At 41.4% G+C, this 27,024-nt stretch overlaps 1 protein-coding gene across 8 annotated transcripts in view; it reads right to left on the reverse strand.

The window, feature by feature from the left end:
• ablim1a (actin binding LIM protein 1a) overlaps positions 1 to 27,024 on the reverse strand; it is a 146,388-nt gene that overhangs the window by 2,992 nt on the left and 116,372 nt on the right. For 4 of the 8 annotated variants that reach the window (XM_036980840.1, XM_036980832.1, XM_036980837.1 and 1 more), the window contains 15 exons: positions 24,722 to 24,799; positions 23,636 to 23,794; positions 23,279 to 23,323; positions 23,138 to 23,173; positions 22,719 to 22,845; positions 20,265 to 20,372; positions 17,870 to 17,974; positions 12,994 to 13,041; positions 10,762 to 10,911; positions 9,605 to 9,693; positions 9,151 to 9,274; positions 2,969 to 3,021; positions 2,600 to 2,660; positions 2,250 to 2,257; positions 1,652 to 1,726 (listed from right to left, as the gene is read on the reverse strand). In XM_036980840.1, the coding sequence (XP_036836735.1) occupies positions 1,652 to 1,726; positions 2,250 to 2,257; positions 2,600 to 2,660; positions 2,969 to 3,021; positions 9,151 to 9,274; positions 9,605 to 9,693; positions 10,762 to 10,911; positions 12,994 to 13,041; positions 17,870 to 17,974; positions 20,265 to 20,372; positions 22,719 to 22,845; positions 23,138 to 23,173; positions 23,279 to 23,323; positions 23,636 to 23,794; positions 24,722 to 24,799 (1,266 nt within the window). The remainder of the gene's footprint in view (positions 1 to 1,651; positions 1,727 to 2,249; positions 2,258 to 2,599; positions 2,661 to 2,968; positions 3,022 to 9,150; positions 9,275 to 9,604; positions 9,694 to 10,761; positions 10,912 to 12,993; positions 13,042 to 17,869; positions 17,975 to 20,264; positions 20,373 to 22,718; positions 22,846 to 23,137; positions 23,174 to 23,278; positions 23,324 to 23,635; positions 23,795 to 24,721; positions 24,800 to 27,024) is intronic. The other 4 variants (XM_021605935.2, XM_021605901.2, XM_036980863.1 and 1 more) reach the window with 3 other exon arrangements.

Consider the following 27,024-nt stretch of genomic DNA (forward strand, 5'->3'; position numbering starts at 1 on the left):
ATTAGACCGGTGGAAATTTGTCATTTGGTCTGGAGTCCAAATTGAAGATGTTTGGTTCCAACTGCCGTGTCTTTGTGAGACGCGGTGTGGGTGAACGGATGATCTCAGCATGTGTATTTCCCACCGTAAAGCATGGAGGAGGAGGTGTTATGGTGTGGGGGTGCTTTGCTGGTGACACTGTCTGTGATTTATTTAGAATTCAAGGCACACTTAAAAAACATGGCTACCACAGCATTCTGCAGCGATTCGCCATCCCATCTAGTTTGGGCTTAGTGGGACTATCATTTGTATTTCAACAGGGCAATGACCCAACACACCTTCAAGAAGGAGAGTGATGGAGTGCTGCATCAGATGACCTGGCCTCCACAATCCCTCGACCTCAACCAAATTGAGATGGTTTGGGATGAGTTGGACCGCAGAGTAAGGGAAAAGCAGCCAAGAAGTATTCAGCATATGTGGGAACTCCTTCAAGACCTTTGGAAAAGCATTCCAGGTGAAGCTGGTTGAGAGAATGCCAAGAGTGTGCAAACCTGTCATCAATGCAAGGGTGGCTATTTGAAGAATCTCAAATATAAAATATGTTTTGATTTGTTTAACACTTTTTTGGTTACTACATGATTCCATGTGTCATTTCATAGTTTTGATGTCTTCACTATTATTCTACAATGTAGAAAATAGTAAAAATGAAGAAAAACCCTTGAATGAGTAGGTGTTCTAAAACATTTGACCGGTACTGCATATCAGTTAAAATGTGAATATGTTGGAATATCTGACTAGATAAATGGACAAGATTAGGCTACGAATTCACATTTTCAGAGAACTAACTGTGACCCTAACATTTTGTAAGTAAGTAACAAAATAGTACTGTAAGTTTTAAACAATTTTGTTCAATAAAATTCAAGACATAGTTATCGAGTCCTGGCAAGCAGCTATACTGTGGGCTTTACAGCTAACTTATGCTAAGGTCTAGTACACAAACAGACATGGATGAGATTCATTTCAATTTAGAGTGAGAGTTTTGCAAGATCTTACTGAAATACTCTAATAAGCAACTAATAAGGGTGATTTGTTTTCTAATTTTTCCATCTGACCAACTCATAATAGGCACACCAATCATGAAAATCCAACAATGAAGCTGTCTCTTCTTCATAAAGTATACAGTGATCAGAGTCATTTCAAATATACATTTGGTGTTGGATTTTCCACTGTATGCTACATACAGTCTATATTGAAGCGATGTGTGAATGAACATGGAGAAGCTGGCATGCTAAGCGAGAGGTGACTCATTTCACTAGCTCCTGTCTGGACTGCCACAGCCACAGCCTCATGGGATGTAGTACTGTCGAGGGGCTGCATTTGGTTCCAGGAACCCATGATGGAACTGACTACCAGCTGCATACTGTAGGTAAGTTAGTGGTGATATTATGAGACACGCCACCAGTCCTATACCTTTGAGCTCACTCTCCACTGACTCAGTATTCCTTTCTTTTGCATACAGCATATTCGTTTTTGTAGTGAAGTCTATTTTAAAAACTTGGCATGTCAGTGAAATATACAAAAACGCATAGGGCACATACAGCTCTAGCTCTACATACAGCTCAGAGATCATCAGGTAAATAAATAAAAAATGATCAAGAAATAAGATACTTGCTTTTGGTTCCAACATATTAGGCATAGATACTCCCCTGTCCATTCTTGTTACTGCGGCACAGCCATCCCTTATGTGCTACAGGATAGAACATACACACACATGTAATATAGTGGTATGGAACTGAGATGTCTCTAGCATAGCTATCTACTATAGCTACCACTAGCCCAGCAACTGTATCATATTACTATTATATAGAGCAATATACTTGTAACATATGGTCACTGCAGTACATTTGTCTGTCTCTTTGGGTAATGGGTTTCGGCTTTCAAAGATTGGCATTCTTTTAATACAATTCATCTCAATGGCCTCTACGCTTGTGACCCCTCCACCTCTCACAGTCTAGAGGACTGCTACGGTTTGCAATTGAATATGTAACTAAAGCAGTGTTGTTTGCGTTCCAAGGCAGGAGCATGCAGGATCACTGCAATGCAATCACTACAGTTTGGAATAGCAAACAGTGATGCAGGCATTTAGCGGGACTGGGTTGACATTCAGGACAACATTAGGTTTGCAATCTTAGGAATAATGAGTGAGCAAACACATGCAAAATTAAAGGTATAATGAAAGGCAGTTGTGGATAAGCACATGAGAGACATACCTGAAACTCTGCAGGACAAAATGGGACAGAAAATGAGACTCACAGTTAATGTTTTTTCTCTACCATTTATCATTCATATCTGAACTAAGTACTACATTATTTCCAAATAATTGGGTGCCTTATTATAAAACATATTGATTAATTATTTATGTGTGTAATCGGTTAAAGGTACAATCTGGGATCTGGGAGGGGTTACATTTCCCAAGCCCCATTTCTCAGCTGTATACCAAAACAAGTGTGGGCCTGTCATTTTGCTGAACTGCTAATCCCAGATTGTAGCTTTAAGAGTATTTAAATTGTGGAAGTAGTTGTGAATATAACCAGAGCTTTATTTGGTGAGCAACACTCACCTCTTCCTCCCCCACACATGTCCCCATGGCTGTTGTACTGAGTGAAATCTGTGGACTGAGGCTGTAGAGGCAGAAACAGTATTTTAATGGCAACAGTCACATATTTATATTAACAATTTGATCAAAACAGAATGTTTTACAGGAGCAATTAGGGATAAGTGCCTTGCTCAAGGGCACATCAATAGATTTTTCACCTAGTCGGCTCAGAGATTCAAACCAGTGACCTTTTGGTTACTGTCACAACACTCTTAACCTCCAGGCTACTTGCTGCTGTCATAGCGGAAAACATCCACATTAAATCAAATACTGATTTGATTGATTTAGTTGGATTTAATCAAGTTGTGATATCTGATAGGTGTTTGATCTTACCCGGTGTAATCCATTCCGTCCATAACCAGGCAGCGAGGAAGTTTTGGAATCATCTGAAAAGTTGAAACTATGGTAAGTATCATCATTTCACTGAAACATCTAAACTCAATTTGGCTGCCCTTTAGTTTGAATTGTTCAAGCACAGGACATTTGCAAGTGTTAAAATCTCGGCGTTGAGGTAAAAAGTTGTTTTAACATCTATGTTTCTACATGCACATTGATTGATTCATTGATTTTATACTATACAAAGATAAGTAATTTATGCTTTTCTAAACTAATCCAATCTGTAAGGGGTTGGATTTATTGCACCCGTTAATGAGATGGTTGTTCCAGTTTAGATGGTTTAGGCAGTCTTGTCTTTCAACATAGCAGTCATTCATAAAACAGACTGTGAGTCATAAAATATTCAAATTTTTGGCCATCCTACCTCCGGCTGGAATTCATAATGACTTCACAAACCAACATATTGTGATTTGCAGGTCTGATATAACCCTGGCTTATCAAACCACAATGTCAAGGTAATTTATGCAATTATATATGGTAATTAAGGATTTAGTTTTAATTTAGACACTTACAGTAGGCAGTCATTTGGTGAAGGTTTCAGGACTAGACGTTAATGAATGCAACAACCATGTGTCTGTAACTAACAAGCACAGTCATGGGTGGGTATCTCTCACATTCACAAGGCATGCTGTGAAAAATGTCAATGAGACTTTACACCCTACAGTATTAAAACAAAACGCCCCAAAATACTGTAAAACTACATGTGTTATTCCTTACACGAAAAAAGTGTAAGAGCATCTACTCAAATAAGGTTGCAATTTATGTCAGAATTTGCAGCACCCCCATAGTGTTAGGGAACCAACACTAGATTTGGTAGTTTGTCAACACTGAAAAGTGTACGTTTTCCATTAATTTTGATGATATTTGGATGAAACCAGATCAAAGTTGCTTCTACATTGATAAAGTTTGATCATAAAGTTACTTGTCCCCTCCCTCGTGTCAAACAGTTGGATTCAGGAGGCTGGATTATTAAGAACATTTTGCGATATCACAAAAAGCCTAATTTGATTACACAAATGGTAACTTCTTATTCTCTTACACAATTTAAATAAGTACCACCTTGTATTCAATCAAAATGCAAATATATATATATAAAAAAAATTAAAAAATATGACATTTACATCAGACTCTTTACTCAGTACTTTGTTGAAGCACCTTTGGCAGCGATTACACCCTTGAGTCTTCTAGGGTATGATGACGCGACAAGCTTGGCACACCTGTATATGGGGTGTTTCTCCCATTCTAATCTGCAGATCCTCTCAAGCTCTGTCAGGTTGGATGGGGAGCATCGATACACAGCTATTTGGCCAGCAGCATACCACCCTGCATACCACTGCTGGCTTGCTTCTGAAGCTAAGCAGGGTTGGTCCTGGTCAGTTCCTGGATGGGAGACCAGATGCTGCTGGAAGGGGTGTTGGAGGGCCAGTACGAGGCACTCTTTCCTCTGGTCTAAAAAAAATATATAACAATGCCCCAGGGCAGTGATTGAGGACACTGCCCTATGTAAGGTGCTGTCTTTCGGATGGGATGTTAAATGGGTGTCCTGACTCTCTGAGGTCATTAAAGATCCCATGGCACTTATCGTAAGAGTAGGGGTGTTAACCCTGGTGTCCTGGCTAAATCCCAATCTGGCTCTCAAACCAACTCGGTCACCTAATAATCCCCAGTTTACAATTGGCTCATTAATCCCCCTCCTCTCCCCTGTAACTATTCCCCAGGTTGTTGCTGCAAATGAGAACGTGTTCTCAGTCAACTTACCTGGTAAAATAATAAATACATATTTTCAGGTCTCTCCAGAGATGTTTGATCAGGTTCAAGTCCGGGCTCTGCCTGGGCCACTCAAGGACATTCAAAGACTTGTCCCGAAGCCACTCCTGCACTGTATTTGTGTGTGCTTAGGGTTGTTGTCTTGTTGGAAGGTGAACCTTCACCCTAGACTTGAGTGGTCCTGAGTGCTCTGGAGTAGGTTTCATTCAAGAATCGCTCTGTACCTTGCTCTGTTCATCTTTCCCTTGATCCTGACTAGTCTCCCAGTCCCTGAAAACATCCCCACAGCATGATGCTGCCACCACCATGCTTCCCCGTAGGGATGGTGCCAGGTTTCCTCCAGACGTGACGCTTGGCATTCAGGCCAAAGAGTTTAATCTTGGTTTCATCAGACCAGAGAATCTTGTGTCTCATGATCTGAAAGTCCTTTAGGTGCCTTTTGGCAAACTGCAAGAAGGCTGTCATGTGAATATTACTGTGGAGTGGCTTCCGTCTGTTCACTCTACCATAAAGGCCTGATTGGTGGAGTGCTGCAGAGATGGTTGTCCTTCTGGAAGGTTCTCCCCCCTCCACAGAGGAACTCTGGAGCTCTGTCAGAGTGACCATAGGGTTCTTGGTCACTTCCCTAACCGAGGCTCTTCTCCCCTGATTGCTCAGTTTGGCCGTGCAGCCAGCTCTAGAAAGATCCTTGGTGGCCACTGTGTTCTTGAGGACCTTCAATTCTGCAGAAATGTTTTGGTACCCTTCCCCAGACATGTGCCTCAACACAATCCTGTCTCGGAGCTCTACGGAGCATTCCTTTGACCTCATTGGCTGGTTTTTGCTCTGACATGCACTGTCAACTGTGAGACCTTATATAGACAGGTGTGTGCCTTTCCAAATCATGTCCAATCAATTAATTTACCACAGGTGGACTCCAATCAAGTTGTAGAAACATCTCAACATCTCAAACAGAATAGACCTGAGCTAAATTTCGAGTCTCATAGCAAAATTCTTAAATTAAATAAGGTATTTCTGTTTTTATTTTACTATGAATCTTGAAAAACAGTACTGACAATTCCATTTGGGCTAGCTAGCTAAATTATACTGTAAACATTGTGTCAATATTGATGCTTTCCAATAACCAAGCAGTTGGATGAACAAATTATTTCTGAAACCAAGATGTGATGTATGACAGGATTGGATGTTTCATGCAATTTCAATGTCGTTTGAGTTGCTTTGTGTATCAGCATTTGAGTTGCATTGTGTATCAGAAAATTTGCTTGAGATCATCTCACTGCAGCACTGCTCACTGGGTCAATTTGGCTTGACATAGGTATTTCAAGGAACCGCCCGCCAAGGTAAGGTCTGTCTTTCAGACTTCCTGGTAGTTAGACATGAGAGAAAAAGTACATTTTATAAAATTTTATCAGGAAAAAACATTATGGGTGATGCTTTAGTCACTCAAAAGGCTATTTTACATGGGAAAGGTTCGGGACCTATAACACTATTTCAGTGGCTCATACATCAGTGGAGGCTCACCAGAAAAGTAATGGGAGGACCATCCTCTTCAGTAAATTTCATTAAAAAAACATGTAAAACATTTTAAAAGTCATACTTTTTCGATAAAAAGCTAAATATATTCACGTCACCAAATAATTGATTAAAATACACTTTTTTTGCAATGAAGTTCTACAGTAGACGGCACTCTGTAGGGTAGCACCATGGTGTAGCCGGAGGACAACTAGCTTCCATCCTCCTCTGGGTACATTAACTAAAATACAAAACCTAGGAGGCTCATGGTTCTAACCCCCTTCCACAGATTTACACAGTAATTATGACAACTTCCAGAGGACATCCTCCAACCTATCAGAGCTCCAGCATAGCATGAACTGCCCTGTTGTTCACCCAATCAAAGGATCAGAGAATAAATCTCGTACTGAAAGCATAAGCTACAGCTAGCTAGGACTGCAGTTCATAAAATGTAGTATGTAGTTGACTCAAAGAGAGAGAAGGACAATAGTTGAACAGTTTTGAACAAATTAATTTGAAGAAGGAGAGGCAAGAGAGAGAGAGTCATTTTTCCCCTTTCAAATGCAGCCAGCTAGTTTAGCCTACTCAAACACCCTTCTCAAACAGAGGGGTGCTATGTTAGGTAGCCGGCTATGACTATCCAACACAACACTAGAACTCTTCCAAGTCAAGGTATGCTTTTGGTTTTACAAATGTGATAAACTGCTTTACTGACTGTACACTGTAAAGTTACTGCATGATTGTAGCAGGTTAACTAACGCATTAGTTCTATTAGTTATGTTGACTATGACATTACTTTAGCTAATATGCTGACAACGATGGAGGCTGTGTGTAGCGGTTACGATATGGTTTGGCTTGGAAAGTTTTTTCGGCTGGTCACATACAGCTGATGTGTTGTGCATTGAAGTCCACAAGCGAAGGGAAAAGGTGAGAGGGGGAGAGTGCATAGATGCAAGAAGGAATAGAATGTGGCTGATATGAAAGTGAACTGTCTTTACGTGTGTCAGGGGTGTATTCAGTCCACCAATTCTGTTGAAAAATGTTTCTTAAACGGAAGAAAACAGAATGAAACGGGGATAAACATACCTGAATTTGTCCAATAGAAACTCTTGTTTGTAACTGTTGGACTAATGATTACACCCTAGATCAGCTAGATGCAGGCAAGAGTGTGCAAGGCAGTATTGAACGTGTCACTGTCTGTCTTTTAAAAAATTTCTCTGTGCACCTACGTTGTAATCTTTCATTCATAGGCTAGGTTGTAGCAACTTCATGATGTATATGGAGAACATTTGAGTATCATGTAGTAGCCTAAACATATCGCGTGTCACGGTCGTTTGAATGATTGGACCAAGGCGCTGCATGCATAGAATTCTACGTGTTTAATAAACTCACCAGACAAAACAGAAGACAAAACGAAATGTGACGAAGTGATGATCCATTGCCCGGAGCCTCCAGTGATGATCCATGGCCCGGAGCCTCCAGCGACGGTTCCCCATCCGGAGTCCCCAGCAATGATCCACGGTCCGGAGTCTCCGGCAACGATCCATGGCCCAGAGACGATCCACAGATCTGAGGCCCCGGGGACGATCCACGGTCTGGAGCTTCCGGCGACGATCCACGGTTCGGCCACTGTCACACCCCAACCAACACAGAGAATAAACAGCTCTCTATGGTCAGGACGTGACAGTATCCCCCCCAAAGGTGCGGACTCCGACCACAAAACCTGACTCAATAGGGGAGAGTCCGGGTGGGCATCTACCGTCGGGGGTGGCTCCAGTGATAATCCATGGCCCGGAGCCTCCAGTGATGATCCATGGCCCGGAGCCTCAAGTGATGATCCATGGCCCGGAGCCTCCTGCAAGGGTACCCAGTCCGGAGCCTCCTGCGAGGGTTCACAGTTCGGAGAGTCCTGCGAGGGTTCCCCATCCGGAGTTCCACGGTCCGGAGTCCCCAGCGACGATCCACGTTCTGGAGTCCCCGGTGGCGATCCACGGTCCGGAGCCTCCCCGGAGGCGGTCCGGAGTCCCCGGCAACGATTCACAGTCCGGATTCCCCGGTGACGATCCACGGTCCCTCCGGCGACAATCCACGGTCCGGTTCCTCCAGCGACGATCCACTGTCCGGGGTCCCCGGCGACGATCCACGGTCTGATTCCTCCGGAGACGGTCCACGGTCCAGAGTCTCCGGCGACGATCCACCGTCCGGAGCTTCCGATGACGATCCACGGTCTGATTCCTCCTGCAACGATCCATGGTCCGGAGCCTCCAGCGACGACCCACGGTCCGGTTCCACAGAAGCGGAGGGATGCACTGACCTCATGCACTGACCTTAGAGAGCCTTTTTATTCTCTATTTTGGTTTGGTTAGTGTGTGACTAGGGTGGGTACTCTAGTTTTTTTATTTCTATTTTGGCCTGGTATGGTTCAAAATCAGAGGCAGCTCTCTATTGTTGTCTCTGATTGGGGATCATATTTAGGTAGCCTTTTCCCACCTGTTGTTTGTGGGATCTTGATTTTGTATTGTTGCTTTTGAGCCCTACAAAGCTGGACGTTTCGTTTTGTTACTCTTTCTTGTTTTGTGCCGGTTATCATTAATAAAAAATTATTACCCTACACCACGCTGCATCTTTGTCCAACCATCCTTCAAACAACGAGCGTTACAACAAAAAATGGTGTTTGTTGTATTGGACAAGTACAGATAGTAACTCTGTATTTCAATCAATTTTGGATCGCTTTCTACAGTTTGGTACCTAATGAACCTGACCCTGATTTAGAGTTAATTTGATGTGGTTCTTCTAAACAATGTGCTTGTTACTATATGGTGAAGTTAGTCAGAACATACCTCCATCATAGTTGTTCTGCTGAGGTTCATAGCGCTGAGCTGATTGGCTGCGTGCATGACCTTCCCTGATCTGCTCCTTTTCATTCTCCTCTTTCATTATCAGCTTCCCCAAACCAGACTGGATCTGGGGACACACAGAACATATGGAAAATACTTAACTTAAAGCCTGCAGGTATAATGCATTGTAAGACTTGTCATGAGCATGTATAATATCTTATAATGAATCTTATAATGATCCTGACTAAATACCAGCTATTTTGAGTCAGTTGAAAAGTTGATACATACAGAGACAAAACATAGTGTAAACCTTATTATAATACAGTATAAAGGCTTGTACATGCTTATAACAAATTATAAGAGCTCCCTACGTGTGTGTTATTATAAAGAGCTGCCTACGTGTGTGTGTTTGTGGGTGTGATTGTGGGGGTGAGTGTATGAATGTGGCTTCTCTAACCTTGTTGATTTGCTCCTCCTGGATCTGCTTTCTCTTCATAGCCTCCTCTTCCTCCTCTTCCCTAGACCGTCTCCTTCCTCCTTCTGAACCTTTGAGTGGCATAAACAACCCGCGAATAAGCCAACACACACACATGCACACACACACACACACGCACACACACACGCACACACAGGCATGCATGCACACACCCTTATAACTGTGTGTGTGAATTACAGGCGTCTTGACCGAGAAGTAGTGCTAAATACAGTCAAACAAGACTGTAAAAAACTATAACAGAAGGCATAATAGAAGGCTCCCATCTGTGGACATCATGTTCACAAAAGTACTGTACAGGATTTTTAAAAGGATTGACAAAAGTACTGTAGGATTTATCTTTCCAGCAACAGGGGTGTGGGAGAACACAAATGTGAGACAGAGTTCACTAGACATGAACACAGACAAACCAAAAACAGTGAAACTACTCAGCTGCACAGAATGTTAACAAGGAGAGTACAAGTCTTCACAAGATGAGATATTTACTATGAGTTTGATACACAGAGCAACACAGTGTAGGAAGACAGATCCGTTTGAAGCCAGTCTCAGTTAGCTCTGTCCAAGTCATTTGTGAACGGTCGATTGATTGATTTTATAGGTAGCTGTAAAGCAAGCTGTAAAGGAAGGTGCAACTGAAGCTGTAGCAAGCAAAAAGTGACATGATGCCAACAACAACAGTCTTTCAAGGATACATTGTTCATCAGCATTGCACAAAATTCAGCAAAATAATTTTAAAATCTGTGTTCTAGAGAGTCAAATTGTGGTGAGAGCAGGGATGCAATAAAGCTTAGTGGTGATGTTAAGCTTCAAGTGCATAAGAGTGAGATTATGACCGATCCATAAAGAACCCAAACCTTACATCCTAGACACTTGTGAAAATCTGAGAGGTTCGGAAAAGCCATATGGCTGAAATTCCACCTAGCCTATCAGAGTTCACAGTGGTACTATTGACATATTGCTGAAACCTATCAAATTCTCTCAGATCTCAATAAATGTCTAGAGGGTAGGGACTAGTGGTTGTTTCTGGACAGGGACAAGTTCAGGGTTTGGTTAGGGGTAGTGAGCCTCTAAGGTGAAGGAGGTGGGGCAGTGCAAGCATGCTCATAAGGAGCCTACTGTACCTAAGGCAGCCAGGGTCAGGGAGGGAGAGCAGGGGGGCCAGTGGTCGTTTTCGGTCGGTGATGTGTCATCCAGAGGGGGGACATGGGCGGCAGGAAACGTAGCGGATCTGATGATGTCATCAGCAGACTTTCTTTTTGGTGCGGGTGAATCTAAATTGGCAACCAGAGGAACTGGACTATCAGTGTGAGTGAGTACCCTTAATCCCCTTAAACACAGCTGAACATTTCAACATCATCTGTCTGAAATGTTGTGTGATAATCTTTACACGGCAAATTAACAAGTGTTGAGGTGAAAAGTGTTGTGAGTGTTATATCTGAGTGTTGATTTGAGTTGGGTTAACAAATTGACAGAAAATTACGTTTTCTTTAAATCACAGTGGAATCAACACTGCATGGTGTTGTTGTTACTTGATTGTGTTGAGTTAAATTCCGTGATCTCTCTCAGAGTAGAAAATATGTGGGAGGGGCCTCGTTATCACGTTTCCCAGCATAATTTGTTCCAGGTTGATTTTTAGAATAGTTTGTTTTTAATATCTATGCTTCTGCATGCACATTGATTGATTCATTGATCTTATGCTATACAAAGATAAATTATATACATTTTTCTAAACTAATCCAATCTAGTGTACCCATCACTGAGATGGTTGTTCTAGTTTAAATGATATGACCTCACTATTAAATCTTCTCAATAGCAGTTTTCCTGAATGGCTGGATTCTGATAGGAATTGCAGTACAAATAATAATTTCATAAACCAGAATATTGTGATTTGCAGGTCTGATGTGGCCAAGAACAAAGATTTTCAGACTGAAATGTTAAGGATAATTAGGACATAACTAAATACATGACAAATATGTTTTATAGGGCTATAAATGGTTCATTTCAATTCAAACACATTCACCTTGGCAGTTACTTGGTGAAGGCTTCAGGACTGAATTGTTATGAATCCAACAAACATGCCTCTGTCACTAACAAACAGTCATCGGTGGGTATCTCTCATGCTCACTTGAAAGGAATGCTGGGAAATATGTAAATAAGGCTTTACACCTATAGTGTTAAAACATCACCCCCCCCCAAAAAATACTAAAATACTGAAACACTACATGTGATTACTTAACAAAAATAAATTGTAACACCATCATCTCTAATAAGTGTTCTTTTAAGTTGGATTTGGCAACAGTTTAACACTATTTCAGTGGGTCATATACAGTATACACACTAAGAAAGGGTTACATTTAACACAGTGGATGTAAAAATTCTCATCTCAAATTTGCTGTGTACATGGTATAGATAATACCCCACCCAACCTTACACTTACACTTACACTTATTATTAAAAATTGTTCACAGATTATGTAAATAGCTGTGGTGTGATGGCGCTCTAATCAATATTTATAATATTGTCTGCACCACTGAAGGGGTGCTCAGTCTTAGGAACCATTAGTAGGAGAAGGACCACACTCCAAAACATGTCAGCGATAAATCATATTTAAGGAAATTAAGATTACATCCCAAACCTCCTCTTTAGATTACGGGGTACTGTAGGCTCGCATGCCTTGATCTTTTGCTTAGGTTTCTAAATTCTCAGAAAGTGTTCAGAAAGTATTTGGTCAGAGAGAGAGACTTCAAACAATATTGACACATTGACATTGGAGGTGGTCACAGTAAATGGTGTACAATTAGAGGTCAATGTGGTGATTACACAATTTCAATCCAAACTGAAGAAAACATAATTGAAAGGACCCAGATATTGCTCATTGACATCTAGTCCACCAACCCCATACCATTACTAAAAGGTTAGGTGCTGCTTTGTATAGTTAAGCTTATCGCTCTTGTTTATAGCGAATGAGTTTCAAGACACTTTCTTTCTTTCTATAATCACGTTGTTTTACAGTAAACCAACTCCTCATATCATGTCCCTGCTAAGAGAAGTAATATTACCTAGTCATGCTCTTGGAAAGCTCTGTCTCTATTTGCAATCAGTCTAATTATTGCCGGGGTGGCAGGGTAGCCTAGTGGTTAGAGGCGTTGGACTCGTAAACGAAAGGTTGCAAGTTTGTAATCCCTGAGCTGACAAGGTACAAATCTGCCGTTCTGCCCCCTGAACAAGGCAGTTACCCCACTGTTCCTAGGCCGTCATTGAAAATAAGAATTTGTTCTTAACTGACTTGCCTAGTTAAAGGTCAACAACAAAAAAAATGCTGGTGAAACCAGGTCACAGAGAGTGAATTATACCGTGTTGTTTGTAGATGGGTGGTTTCCTGTAAATGTTGATCCCCTGATCTGAAAGGGCAAAGGGAGAAAGACATAGTCAAAACCACTGGGCACACCATGTCATTTCAATGTGGGGAATATTTGGTTGAGATGTTGATCAATGGGATTACAAGATATATTCACCCACTCAAAAAGACAAACAAAAGTTAGTTGAATTTCCAATGTGTTATCACTATGCTTTCAATTAACCAAATTCCAATGGAAAAACAACGTCTGATTTTTGGTTTAGTTGTCACCCAAATGTCTATCTCCGTGCTTTCAATAATTTAAAAGCAAAGCATTGTTCAAACGGGAATACAATGTCAGATATTTTGTTTATCTATACAACAGATTCATGTGTTATCGCTGTACTTCATCTAATGGCTGAACCAAAATAACTGTATTGCAGTAGAGATTACATTAAAAGCACATGGCGCAATTGATCAATGTTGTTTGAGATTGTGCACAGATGATTATAGCATAGCTATCTTGAATTAGAACACTTTATGTGATTACATAAGAAGAAATGTATAGTTACCATCACCTCAAAATGTGGCCATGGATGTGTTACCGATTTTAAAGTCGAATTTTACATTAGTTTGTAAGATAACATTTTTAATTCGTTTTTAAAGCTTCAATATGTCACTTTTTAGGCGACCCAACCAAATTCACATAGTTATAGATCTGTCATTCTCATTGAAAGCAAGTCTAAGAAGCGGTAGATCTGTTCTATGTGCGCTATGTCTATGCTTCCTGCCCTTTACTTTCAGTTTTGCACACCAGCTTCAAACAGCTGAAAATACTATATTTTGGGTTATTGAAAATATATTTCACAGCGGTTGAAATGGTACAATGTTTTCTTTACACATTATGTTGCCTGTTTTGTCACATAAACTGAAAGTCAGCAAACTATTAGAATTTTAGCAACCAGGAAACTTAACTTTAGGCTATTTACTGTATCACAAAAGTGATAGTGAATTGTTTTGGGTTGTTCACGCAACCAAATATCAACATTTGAAGGAGATCTATCTTCTGCTTGAATAGTTCCATCTGTGCCATTGACTTAAGCAAAAAAGTCACCAGAAGCGGGTGGGCGGAGGAAACAGACCGAGGAGGGTGGAAAGGATGGGACAGGCAGAACAGTGACTGTATGCTAGCAGGATAGGCCATATCTCCAATCATCTTTGCTGATAGCGTGAATTGGTCTAATTTAGCATATATGGTAAAAAAATAAATATTTAGCTACTTCTTCCAATTCAAATGAGTAAAAAAAAAAAAGTGAATAATGACAACAAAAAATGTTTTGTGTGACTACAGCGGCAGCAATAAATCACAAAACTCGTGACAGGTTTTAAATGAGCGAGGCGTCATGGAGGACAACCTGCCCACCTGGCTTCGGTTGGGTTATTATAATTCAAAACAATGCTTTAAAAAAAAAAATCATGCATGCCTCGCCTTTGGTGAATTTAGGCCAGAAGTCTGGCTTTAATTCCAGTTTGTCTACAAATTAATCATTGGTACGTTGGATTCACGTCTCCATCTCAATCAAACATCAAAGTTAAAGGATAGGATTAAATCAAATCAAATCCAACGTTAAATGCACTTTAAATCATTTGATCTGATTGAGTCTTATTATTTAACTTAGATTTTTAGTTGAGATGGAGTTGAATTCAACATATCAATTATTATTTTGTAGACAAACTGAAATGAAAGCCAGACTAAGTCAGTGGCACAGATGCAACTATCCAATCAGAATATAGAGGCTTCATCTCCTTCAAATGTTGATATTTTGTTGTGTTGACAACCAAACAGTTTTCAATCACTAAATATCATTCAGTTTGAAAATCAGCCAAAGCTTAAAACCCTAGGCCTATTGTATTGTCTATTTTATGTTGAATTCTGGGTTGAAATGAAACAATAGCTTTTGATGACTTTGCAAATGCTATATAAGCCTAAATTGTGTCATTCAAAAATCAAATCAAATTGTATTAGTCACATGGGCCGAATACAACACTGAAATGTTACTTACAAGCCCCTAACCAACAATGCAGTTTAAAAAACACGAATAAGAATAAGACATAAAAGTAACAAGTAAGTTGTTAAGTTAAAATAAAGTTAAAAAATCAGTTACAAACAACAAACATAAAAATACAATGTAAAATGTCAACCATCTGTCTTGATGATATCATATATGATATCTGAGCTCTGTTAAACCTACACTTTGGAATGACTTAGTAAATCTATTTTGTTTATTCCTATATTTTTTTTATTCCTATATTTTTAAAATACTTTTACCCCTTTTTCATGATATCCAATTGGTAATTAGTCTTGTCCCTACAGACTAGGGAGAGGCAAAGGTTGAGAGCAATGCATCCTCTGAAACACAACCCTGCCAAGCCACACTGCTTCTTGACACACTGCTCACGTAAACCGGAAGTCAGCTTGCAACTGAAGTCAGCTTGCAACTGAAGTCAGCTTGCAACTGAAGTCAGCTTGCAACTGAAGTCAGCTTGCAACTGAAGTCAGCTTTAAACTGAAGTCAGCTTGTAGGCTCCCAAACTGCCACCCATCCCTTCCGGCCAAATCCTCCCCAAACCCAGACAATTGTGCGCCAGCGCATGGGTCTCCTGGGTATGGCCAGTTGTGACAAAGCCTAGGATCGAACCCGGGGCTGTAGTGACGCCTCAAGCACTGCAATGAGGTGCCACTGCACCACTCGGGAGAACCTATCTACAGTGCCTTGCGAAAGTATTCGGCCCCCTTGAACTTTGCGACCTTTTGCCACATTTCAGGCTCCAAACATAAAGATATAAAACTGTATTTTTTTGTGAAGAATCAACAACAAGTGGGACACAATCATGAAGTGGAATGACATTTAGTGGATATTTCAAACTTTTTTAACAAATCAAAAACTTAAAAATTGGGCGTGCAAAATTATTCAGCCCCTTTACTTTCAGTGCAGCAAACTCTCTCCAGAAGTTCAGTGAGGATCTCTGAATGATCCAATGTTGACCTAAATGACTAATGATGATAAATACAATCCACCTGTGTGTAATCAAGTCTCCGTATAAATGCACCTGCACTGTGATAGTCTCAGAGGTCCGTTAATAGCGCAGAGAGCATCATGAAGAACAAGGAACACACCAGGCAGGTCCGAGATACTGTTGTGAAGAAGTTTAAAGCCGGATTTGGATACAAAAAGATTTCCCAAGATTTAAACATCCCAAGGAGCACTGTGCAAGCGATAATATTGAAATGGAAGGAGTATCAGACCACTGCAAATCTACCAAGACCTGGCCGTCCCTCTAAACTTTCAGCTCATACAAGGAGAAGACTGATCAGAGATGCAGCCAAGAGGCCCATGATCACTCTGGATGAACTGCAGAGATCTACAGCTGAGGTGGGAGACTCTGTCCATAGGACAACAATCAGTCAGTCGTATATTGCACAAATCTGGCCTTTATGGAAGAGTGGCAAGAAGAAAGCCATTTCTTAAAGATATCCATAAAAAAGTGTTGTTTAAAGTTTGCCACAAGCCACCTGGGAGACACACCAAACATGTGGAAGAAGGTGCTCTGGTCAGATGAAACCAAAATTGAACTTTTTGGCAACAATGCAAAACGTTATGTTTGGCGTAAAAGCAACACAGCTGAACACACCATCCCCACTGTCAAACATGGTGGTGGCAGCATCATGGTTTGGGCCTGCTTTTCTTCAGCAGGGACAGGGAAGATGGTTAAAATTGATGGGAAGATGGATGGAGCCAAATACAGGACCATTCTGGAAGAAAACCTGATGGAGTCTGCAAAACACCTGAGACTGGGACGGAGATTTGTCTTCCAACAAGTCAATGATCCAAAACATAAAGCAAAATCTACAATGGAATGGTTCAAAAATAAACATATCCAGGTGTTAGAATGGCCAAGTCAAAGTCCAGACCTGAATCCAATCGAGAATCTGTGGAAAGAACTGAAAACTGCTGTTCACAAATGCTCTCCATCCAACCTCACTGAGCTCGAGCTGTTTTGCAAGGAGGAATGGGAAAAAATGTCAGTCTCTCGATGTGCAAAACTGATAGAGACATACCCCAAGCGACTTACAGCTGTAATCGCAGCAAAAGGTGGCGCTACAAAGTATTAACTTAAGGGGGCTGAATAATTTTGCACGCCCAATTTTTCAGTTTTTGATTTGTTAAAAAAGTTTGAAATATCCAATAAATGTTGTTCCACTTCATGATTGTGTCCCACTTGTTGTTGATTCTTCACAAAAAAATACAGTTTTATATCTTTATGTTTGAAGCCTGAAATGTGGCAAAAGGTCGCAAAGTTCAAGGGGGCCGAATACTTTCGCAAGGCACTGTATTTAGTTTTTAAGTGGGGATCTATCATCAATCATTCTCACAATAGCACATTGGTAATAGTCAATGACAAATATCATAGCTGGGCTTGGTCAAAACCTTGGATGGGAGACCAAAGACTATGTGTAGACTATGCCCAGCTTATTGTTTGTTTTTCTGATAGTGGATATAACGCTGAAGATCTGACATTATCTTAAAGGTACAAATTCAACAGATTTTATACAACGTTTGTCTATGTCAACATTTTTTACATTTATTTTCCATGTAGATTCCGTGCCACAATACGTCAACAACTTACGTTGAAACAACGTTGATTCAATCAGTTTGTGCTCAGTGTTTTGCATTTCATGTATACGTATCAAACACTTTTCCAGTGACACATGAGACAAAAGCATTATTGAAATGGAAAAAGTGGTAGAGAGAAGTTGCGTGAGAGCAATAAAAAGTCTCAGGTGACCAGTAGCAGTAACAGTGACAGGGTGCGCTCCGTGTATCTCCTACCTGGGAGGTGGAAATGTTTAGGGGTCAGAGAGAGAGGTGGAGTGACCGGCCGGCTCTCTGGCCGTTGGGGTATAGGGGAGCTCCGCCCGCTGGGTGGATCAGTGCCTCCGATGAGAAGAACCAAGAACAAAATATAAGCAGGGCAACCATAAGGAAATCATAAATTTGGAGAAAGCTAATCTTGCAGAGCCAGACAAGCGTGTCTCTGAGTATTGGATATAGCTGTAAGGTCTGGCATGTGAGATTAGGGTCAAGCATAAAAATGGACGCAAGTGGATGTTACTTTACTCTGAAAGAGTGATCCAGTTTTGAGAACTATTGAAGGATCCTGTATTACCAAATCAATGGATGGGAAAATCATGCAGATGTTGTAGTTAAAGCATACAGCAGACAAGAAGCATACCTGAGCATACAGAATGAACCATATGCAACTCTGAGTTTGGTACAGCTACAGATTCACTCTGTTTGTCCCTATCATAACACAGTAGATGAGGATGAGGACACATCTTAGCATGCAACCAAACAGCATCAAAACACAAAAGACCGTAAGACTGATATCATATCTAATATATAGTTTATCATTTAAAAAACATGTTTTATCCAAAACAATTGGCAGATTAATGCTAACTAGATGGATGCTGAAAAATGTTTCTCATCAAACCCTAACCCGTCCCTAATCCTACTAATCTCAACCAACAATGTTAGTAACATACTGTAGCCATGAGGTAATATGAGACCTAACCAAAGGATGCAGGCCAACCTGGTCTCAGAGCATTTCGTATTTTTCTGTATGAAATTCCGTAAACTCAATTTAGCATGATATGTTACGTTTAGTATGGTATGTGTTAATTTGTGGATGTCGTAACATAAGATTACAATTACGAATTACAATTTGTATTATACATTATAAATTCACTAAACATACAATATGAATTCTAGCTAGGTGGCTAGGTTGCTAACGTTAACGTCGGCTATGGGTTAGGAGTTGAGTTAGGTTAAAGGGTTAGAGTTAGCTAATAGGGTTAAGGTTAGGGGAAGGGTTAGTTAACATGCTTAGTTGCAAAATAGCTAAAATGTAGTAAGTAAAAGTTGAACAGTTGCTAATTTGCTAAAATGCTGAAGTTGTCCATGATGAGAGTTGAATTCGCAACCTCCGGGTTGCTAGATGTTCGCATTATACTCCCACCCATCCACCCTACTTTCATTTTTGCCTTAAGTAACCATATGTCTTAAGTAACCATACCAAACGTAACATCTCATACTAATTTGAATGTCCAGGATTTATATTTACTATGTTATGTCTAGTCTAGGAGACCAGGCTGTGCAGGTAGACATAATGGACATTTATCATTAAACAGGCAAATTGTCAGTAATGTGACTTGGGTGGAACATTTCAAAGTTTCCCAATGCTGGAAGGGGAGCCTGAGTGAAAAAGTTTGGGAACCTCTGGTCTAAGTGAACTAGGCTGCATGTCTATATCATGACAGCAGAAGAGACGTTTCTAGCCTGGTCCCAGATCTGTTTGCCAGTCAGTTGGTAAAAAAGGCACAAACAGATTTGGGACAAGGCTAGTCAGCTTCTGACATTCACTTCACATCAAATGTGCATGGCAACAGTATACAGTGCCTAGTGGAAGTCTACATACCCCAAGTAAAATAAAAATATATATAAATGTTTATTAAATGATTAATAAATTAACTAAAACACAAAGATGTATTGATTGCATATGTCTTTACACCCCTGAGTTAATACTTGGTGGAAATACCTTTGTCAGCAGTGAACAATTTTTAATAAGATTCTACCAACTCTGCACAACTCTTATGGCAACATATATCCATTGTTTTTGTCTAAATTGCTAAACGCTCAGTAAATTTGGTTGGAAATCATTGATGGACAGAAATATAAAAACGTAGTCTGAATGTCAAGCAGGAAAACTCAGGAAAACTCAACACTTTTTGGAAATCCATTCTGGTGTGTCTTTGGCATTACAATTTTGACAAAAACAAAGGATATACAGTATGTTGCCATAAGCGTTGTGCAGAGTTGGTAGAATCAAATTTAAAATCACTCACAGCTGTAATTGCTGCCAAAGGTGCTTTCACAAAGTTTTAACGCTGGGGTGTGAAGATATGTTTGTTATATATTTTAAATTAATTTAGAAAATTCTCTGTAATGTTTCTTTCACTTTGAATGTAATCCCTTTCAGATCAAATGTTAAGGCAGTGCAAGGGGTGTGTAGACTTTCACTAGGCATTGTATAGGGGCTGAAGAATGTGGTAGGGACATGAGTAGTTTAGCGATAGCGTATGAGGCATTAAGACTTGAATGAGGTGACACAGCTTGCCTTGGTAGTGGGGAGAGTGGAGGGACCATGGGGACTAGGGCCCTGTCTTACCTTGGCTATGGGGTAGGAAGTGGTGTCTGAAAGGGGAGGTGGGGCGGGAGTCACTATGGCTGTTACTGCACAGGTCAGAGCAGAGCTTCTGCATGCCTGTCAGAGTTTCTGCAGGGGAGGGGAGGTGAGAGAGGGGGGGGGGGGGGACAGAGCCGGTGGGGAGACACCACCACAGGTAGGGAGGGGAGGGAGATGTGGAGGGGAGATGTGAGAGAGACGTGGAGGGGAGGTGGAAAAGGAGGAGGGAGGTGTGGAGTCGAGGAAGAAGTAATACAGTCAGTAGACATACCATCACCGATAAAGACAGGGAGGGAGGCAGGGAGAGAGGGAAGATGTGGAAGAAAGGTGAGAGAGGAAACAGACCCAGTGGACACCAACACCACAGTTAGGAAGGGAGAGAGGGGGAGGTGAGAGAGGGTGAACGAAAAGGGGGAGATAATCGGAATCATGTAAAAACTAGAAAACAACAAACTTGGAGGAAAAACTTTTCGAAGGAGATGGGGATAAGGAATAAGGAAAAAGTGTATTATGAGATACACCTTCAAATGAAAAAACGGTGTGTATATGAATTGCATTAATAAACTATAAACTATATATACAGAGGCTTGCAAAAGTATTCATCCCCCTTGGCGTTTTTCCTATTTTGTTGCATTAATGGACATACACAAAATAGTCCAAATTGGTGAAGTGAAATGAAAAAAATAAGTTGTTTAAAAAAATTCAAAGAAATAAAAAATAGAAAAGTGGTGCGTGTATATGTATTCACCCCTTTTGCTATGAAGTCCCTAAATAAGATCTGGTGCAACTAATTACCTTCAGAAGTCACATAATTAGTTAAAAATAGTCCACTTGTGTGCAATCTAAGTGTCACATGATCTCAGTATATTTTCATATGTTCCGAAAGGCCCCAGAGTCAGCAACAACACTATGCAAAGGGCACCACCAAGCAAGTGGTACCATGAAGACCAAGGAGCTCTCCAAATAGGTCAGGTACAAAGTTGTGGAGAAGTACAGATCAGGAATGGCTAATAAAAAAATATCAGAAACTTTGAACATCCCACGGAGCACCATTAAATCCATTATAAAAAAATTGAAAGAATATGGCACCACAGCAAACGTGCCAAGAGAGGGCCGCCCACCAAAACTCACGGACCAGGCAAGGAGGGCATTAATCAGAGAGGCAACAAAGAGACCAAAGATAACCCTGAAGGAGCTGCAAACCACCACAGCGGAGATGGGAGTATCTGTCCATAGGACCACTTTAAGCCGTACACTCCACAGAGCTGGTCTTTACAGAAGGGTGGCCAGAAAAAAAGCCATTGTTTAAATAAATAAATAAGCAAACACGTTTGGTGTTCGCCAAAAGGCATGTGGGAGACTCCCCAAACATATGGAAGAAGGTACTCTGGTCAGATGAGACTAAAATTGAGCTTTTTGGCCATCAAGGAAAATGCTATGTCTGGCACAGACCCAACACATCACCACGAGAACACCATCCCCACAGTGAAGCATTGGTCACTGGTCAGAATTGAAGGAATGATGGATGGCGCTAAATACAGGGAAATTCTTGAGGGAAACCTGTTTCAGTCTTCCAGAGATTTGAGACTGGGACGGAGGTTCACCTTCCAGCAGGACAATGACCCTAAGCATACTGCTAAAGCAACACTTGAGTGGTTTAAGGGGAAACATTTAAAAGTCTTGGAATGGCTTAGTCAAATCCCATACCTCAATCCAATTGAGAATCGGTGGTATGACTTAAATATTTCTGTCCACCAGCGGAACCCATCCGACTTTAAGAAGCTGGAGCAGTTTTGCCTTGAATAATGGGAAAAAATCCCAGTGACTAGATGTGCCAAGCTTACAGAGACACACCCCAAGAGACTTGCAGCTGTAATTGCTCCAAAATACGTAGGCATGTTGTAGGCATGTTGTGTCAATCAAATGATACCAACGCCCCAAAAATGTATTTTAATTCCAGGTAGGAAAATAGGAAAAAATGCCAAGAGGGGTGAATACTTTCGCAAGCCACTGTACATTAATAATAAATAAATATTTCATTATTCAATGATTTTACATTTAAAGTATTTATAAGGAATATTCATTCAAGTTTGTAGTGTTACCAGGGTGGTCAGTGAAGATGTGAAGAGTAAAGATAAAAGAGGACAGTAACAGAGCAGCTGCAGTGGGGAGTTAAGATTACGGTGGGGTTAAGAAAGAGTGACAGGCATGAATGTTACTCCTGTGAGTTGTGAACAAGTGGTATTGTGTTCTTGTCAAAATCGCAAGGGAATAGTGGAGAGAGTCAGTGCCTACTGTATTTATCAGACTATTTTCAATTCTTTCTCCCGTGCAACCTGTAAAGAATAACAATACAAATCACACATGCTCGCACACACGCACACATACATACACACAACTACACAGACAAACACACACACACACACGCACACTCACCTGGTCTGTGAAAATGCTGCGGTGAGCGTGACAACGGGGTGTAACTATTGCGATTGTAGACGTGTGATCCGATAGAACCCTGACTGGTGGACCTCTGGAGGATGCGTTCCCTCATGTCATAGCAGCCCTAACAGGGACAACACAGTGACCTCACCTGCCAAACTATCAATCCAAGGAGCTTCTCTTCATTATCAGCCACAGAAGCTGTCTCTCTGCAACACAATTAAGTTATTCTATTCTATTCCTCCTGAACGCTAAACAAGAGTATTATGGTGTAATGCGGTACTGAGATAGTGTTCTCTTTTTTACTTTCAAGTTTTGTTTTTGAAGCAGATGGAATTACATCGTAGCCACTCTCCCACTGTCAAGTAAAGATTAATATAAATCAAACCACTGACTGTCTTGACACAGGCACTCACCTCTGCAGATGGTGTAGGTGACATGTTTCTTGAGGACTGAAAAAGAAAACATTTATTAATATCAACATCCAACATTACCATACTGTAAGAACAGACACACCAAAACCATGTACCACCAATGATAATAAATGGGTGCCTTACCTTGTCGTCTGGCATGGAGGAACGCTCCCTTCTCGCAGTATGGAGCTGTGGACACAGAAGGTGACTCAGCAAACTGAATGTGAAAGGATTTACACTAGACTAAACATGAAATGCACTAAAAGTGTCAGCCTTCCACCCTGCAACAACAGACATACTTTCCAGGGTAGAAAAATGGAAGAAAGATGACTTAAGATTGTATGATTTATGCATCACAGACGTTTTCTTTCAAACAAATACTTACCTAGCACCGATTGTAACTTCAGAATGCAGGCTCATTCATTTTTACATGATGCGTCACACACACACACACGCATGCAAACACACACAGACGTTCATGCATGGTTGCATTCTAATTACCTCTCCCACACTCTCCCTCCTCTCCTCCCTCTCATCCAGGGACATGGTGTACAAAGGCTCATAGGTAATCAGATCAGGGTGCTCTATGTCATAAATGGCTTTGACTTTGGGAATGGCGGCTAGGTCCCTGTAATCAAGGATCTCATTGTCTACTTTTGCCTAGGGACACAGACAGACAGACAGACAGATCGACACATACATAGAGACAGAGCGAGAGAGGTTATACACAACTAAAAGCACACATCTACCGAGACAGGTTAACACTAGCAAGTATTAGTGGTCAGTAGGGTTGCAAAATTCCTTGAACTTTCCCCAAATTCTCAGGTTTTCCAGAAATCCCATTTGGAGGATTTACAGATGTGCTGCCTATTCCCTCTTGACTGGATCTTCCAACCAGGATTTGTGGAATACCTGGGAATTTTGGGAAAGTTACAATCAATTTGCAACGGTCTATAGAATAACTATTAGGGAGTCTGATAAGCCTAGGGCCCCTTCTGTTTTACATGAAGTAAGGATTGGCAGTAAGGGAACAGCAATATGAACAATGTAAGGGGAAACAGAAAATCTATGTACCGGTATGAAAAAGGAGTAAGACAAAGTTTACACAGGGAGTCACAATTTATTTTAAGCTTCGTTAGGGGAGAAGTGGCCTAAATTCTAAAAATAGAAGCAGCACATCCAGCCCAGTACGTGTGTGAAGGTAGATGTATGTTTGCCTGGCTCCCCAGACTCCCTGCTCCGGCCAAACGCTATGCCACGCCCATAGACGTTAGTTTATTCTCCGCAATGAGTCTGGATTTTAGTACCTCCCCGAACCTTCACCGAATGCGAAGCACAATCTGGTTGGGCCAGAGCCAGAACACATGTGGGTAAAGGGTCCGGTTTTAAAATGCATAATTTGCTTTAATACTCTGATTGGTTAGAGACCATCCAATCGCTGATTACTTTGTTTTGTACAACACCCCTAATGCCACTCCTCACCACAAACTACTTCAATGATAGTAGTCTCAGACTAAAGTATGCAGCAGAGCAGTGGAAAAATTGAATGTGAGTCTCCAGGCAAGATATACGGTAGATAGAACTCACATATATGGTATGACCCGGTGAGCCAGGTATGCTTGAACCAGGTCTGGAACAGATACTCTCGGACGACGACCTCGAAGGCTGCAAGAGGAGAACTGTTGGTTACATTATTGAACAGAAATGGGATATGTCAAGACAACATCTCTCGGTGCAAGTTCAAGGGCATCTCTGGGCTAGCTTTTAGTTATCTTTCAGTTGGCTCATGTCATCTCATCCTTTTTCAATCGGCATTGCAGGAAATTCAAGGGACAGCCCCAACCAGGACTCAAACACGGGTCCAGTGACACCTGTTCGTATCTCTTACTGTTACACCAAGATATCCTAACCTCTTGATGAGGTTGCTAGGTGTTGGGTTCAAGTTGCTACAGCATTATGTTTGCCCCCATTGCAAATGATGAGTGAAATACACTACATGACCAATAGTATGTGGACACCTGCTGGTCGAACATCTCATTCCAAAATCATGGGCATTAAGATGGAGTCGGTCCCCGCTTTGGTGCTATAACAGCCTCCACTCTTCTGAGAAGGCTTTCCACTAGATGTTGGAACATTGAGGCGGGGACTTGCTTCCATTCAGTGATAAGAGCATTAGTGAGGTAGGTCACTGAAGTTGGGCGATTAGGCCTGGCTCGCAGTCAGCGTTCCAATTCATCCCAAAGTTGTTAGATGGGGTTGAGGTCAGGGCTCTGTGCAGACCAGTCAAGTTCTTCCACATCAATCTCGACAAATAATTTATGTATGGACCTCGCTTGTGCATGGGGGCATTGTCGTGCTGAAACAGGATAGGGCCTTCCCCAAACTGATGCCACAAAGTTGGAAGCACAGAATTGTCTAGAATGTCATTGGATGCTTTAACGTTCAGATTTCCCTTCACCGGAATTAAGGGGCCTAGCTCAAACCATGAAAAACAGCCCCAGACTATTCCTCCTCCATCAAACTTTACAGTTGGCACTATGCATTCGGGCAGGTGACGTTTTCCTGGCATCCGCCAAACCCAGGTTCTTCCATCAGACTGCCAGATGGTGTAGCGGGATTCATCACTCCAGAGAATGCATTTCCACTGCTCCAAAGTCCAGTGGTGGTGAGCTTCACACCAGTCCAGCCGTTGCTTGGCATTGTGATCTTACTCTTGTGTGCAGCTGCTCGGCCGTTTCTGACATTGCTTCCAGAGGACGTTTGGAACTCGGTAGTGAGTGTTGCAACCGAGGACAGACGATTTTTACACACTACACGCTTCAGCAATCGCCGGTCATGTTCTGTGAGCTTGTCTGGCCTACCAGTCACTGAGCTCTTCAGTAAGGCCATTCCACTGCCAATGTTTGTCTATGGAGAGGCAGGAATATTTGCTTGATTTTGTATACCTGTCAACAACTGGTGTGGCTGAAATAGCCGAATCCACTAATTGGAAGGGGTGTCCACATATTTTTGTACATATAGTGTATGTCAACTCAATCACTGCGTCATCAACAGGAGGGGAAAACTAGTTCAACACCTAAATTTGTTTTAGAAATTCCATGAGAAGATGCTTTATTGTCACATACAACAGATACTACGTGCAGTGAAATGTGTTGTTTTACAGGGTCAGCCATAGTAGTACGGCACTCCTGTAGCAAATTAGGATTAAGTATCTTGCTCAAGTGCACATTGACAGATTGTTTACCTTGTTGGCTTGGGAATTCGAACCAATTACCTTTCTGGTACTGGCCCAGCGCTCTAAATGCCCCACATTGTCACACCTCATATGACAAGTAGATTAAATCTTTAAATAAAATACAAACACATAATCTCGCAATGGCATCAATAATTTGCCTCTTGCAAAGTGAATGAGAGCATTAGTAATGTCCTTAATACTGTAAATACCACATGCCTTCTAATGGGAAATGAAGAATTCAGATGGAAACAACAGTCCTGAATTCATGTATTGATTGAATGCAGCAATTGACATGAATCATGTTTTCACAACCACATGGTTGCTATAAATGGGGTCTTTTTACCCCTTTTTCTCCCCAATTGGTAGTTACAGTCTTGTCCCATCGCTGCAACTCCCGTATGGACTTGGGAGAGGAGAAGGTTGAGAGCCATATGTCCTCCGAAACACGACCCCACTGCTTCTTGACACACTGCTCACTTAACCCAGAAGCTAGCTGCACCAATGTGTCGGAGAAAACACCGTACACCTTACGACTTTGTCAGCGTACATGCGCCCGGCCCGCCACAGGAGTCGCTAGAGCATGATGGGACAAGGACATCCTGGCCGGTGAAACCCTCCCTTAACCCAGACGATGCCTGGCCAATTGTGCGCCGCC

The sequence above is a fragment of the Oncorhynchus mykiss genome, chromosome 1 (genome assembly GCF_013265735.2).
Source record: "Oncorhynchus mykiss isolate Arlee chromosome 1, USDA_OmykA_1.1, whole genome shotgun sequence".
NCBI classification, from domain to species: Eukaryota; Metazoa; Chordata; class Actinopteri; order Salmoniformes; family Salmonidae; genus Oncorhynchus; species Oncorhynchus mykiss.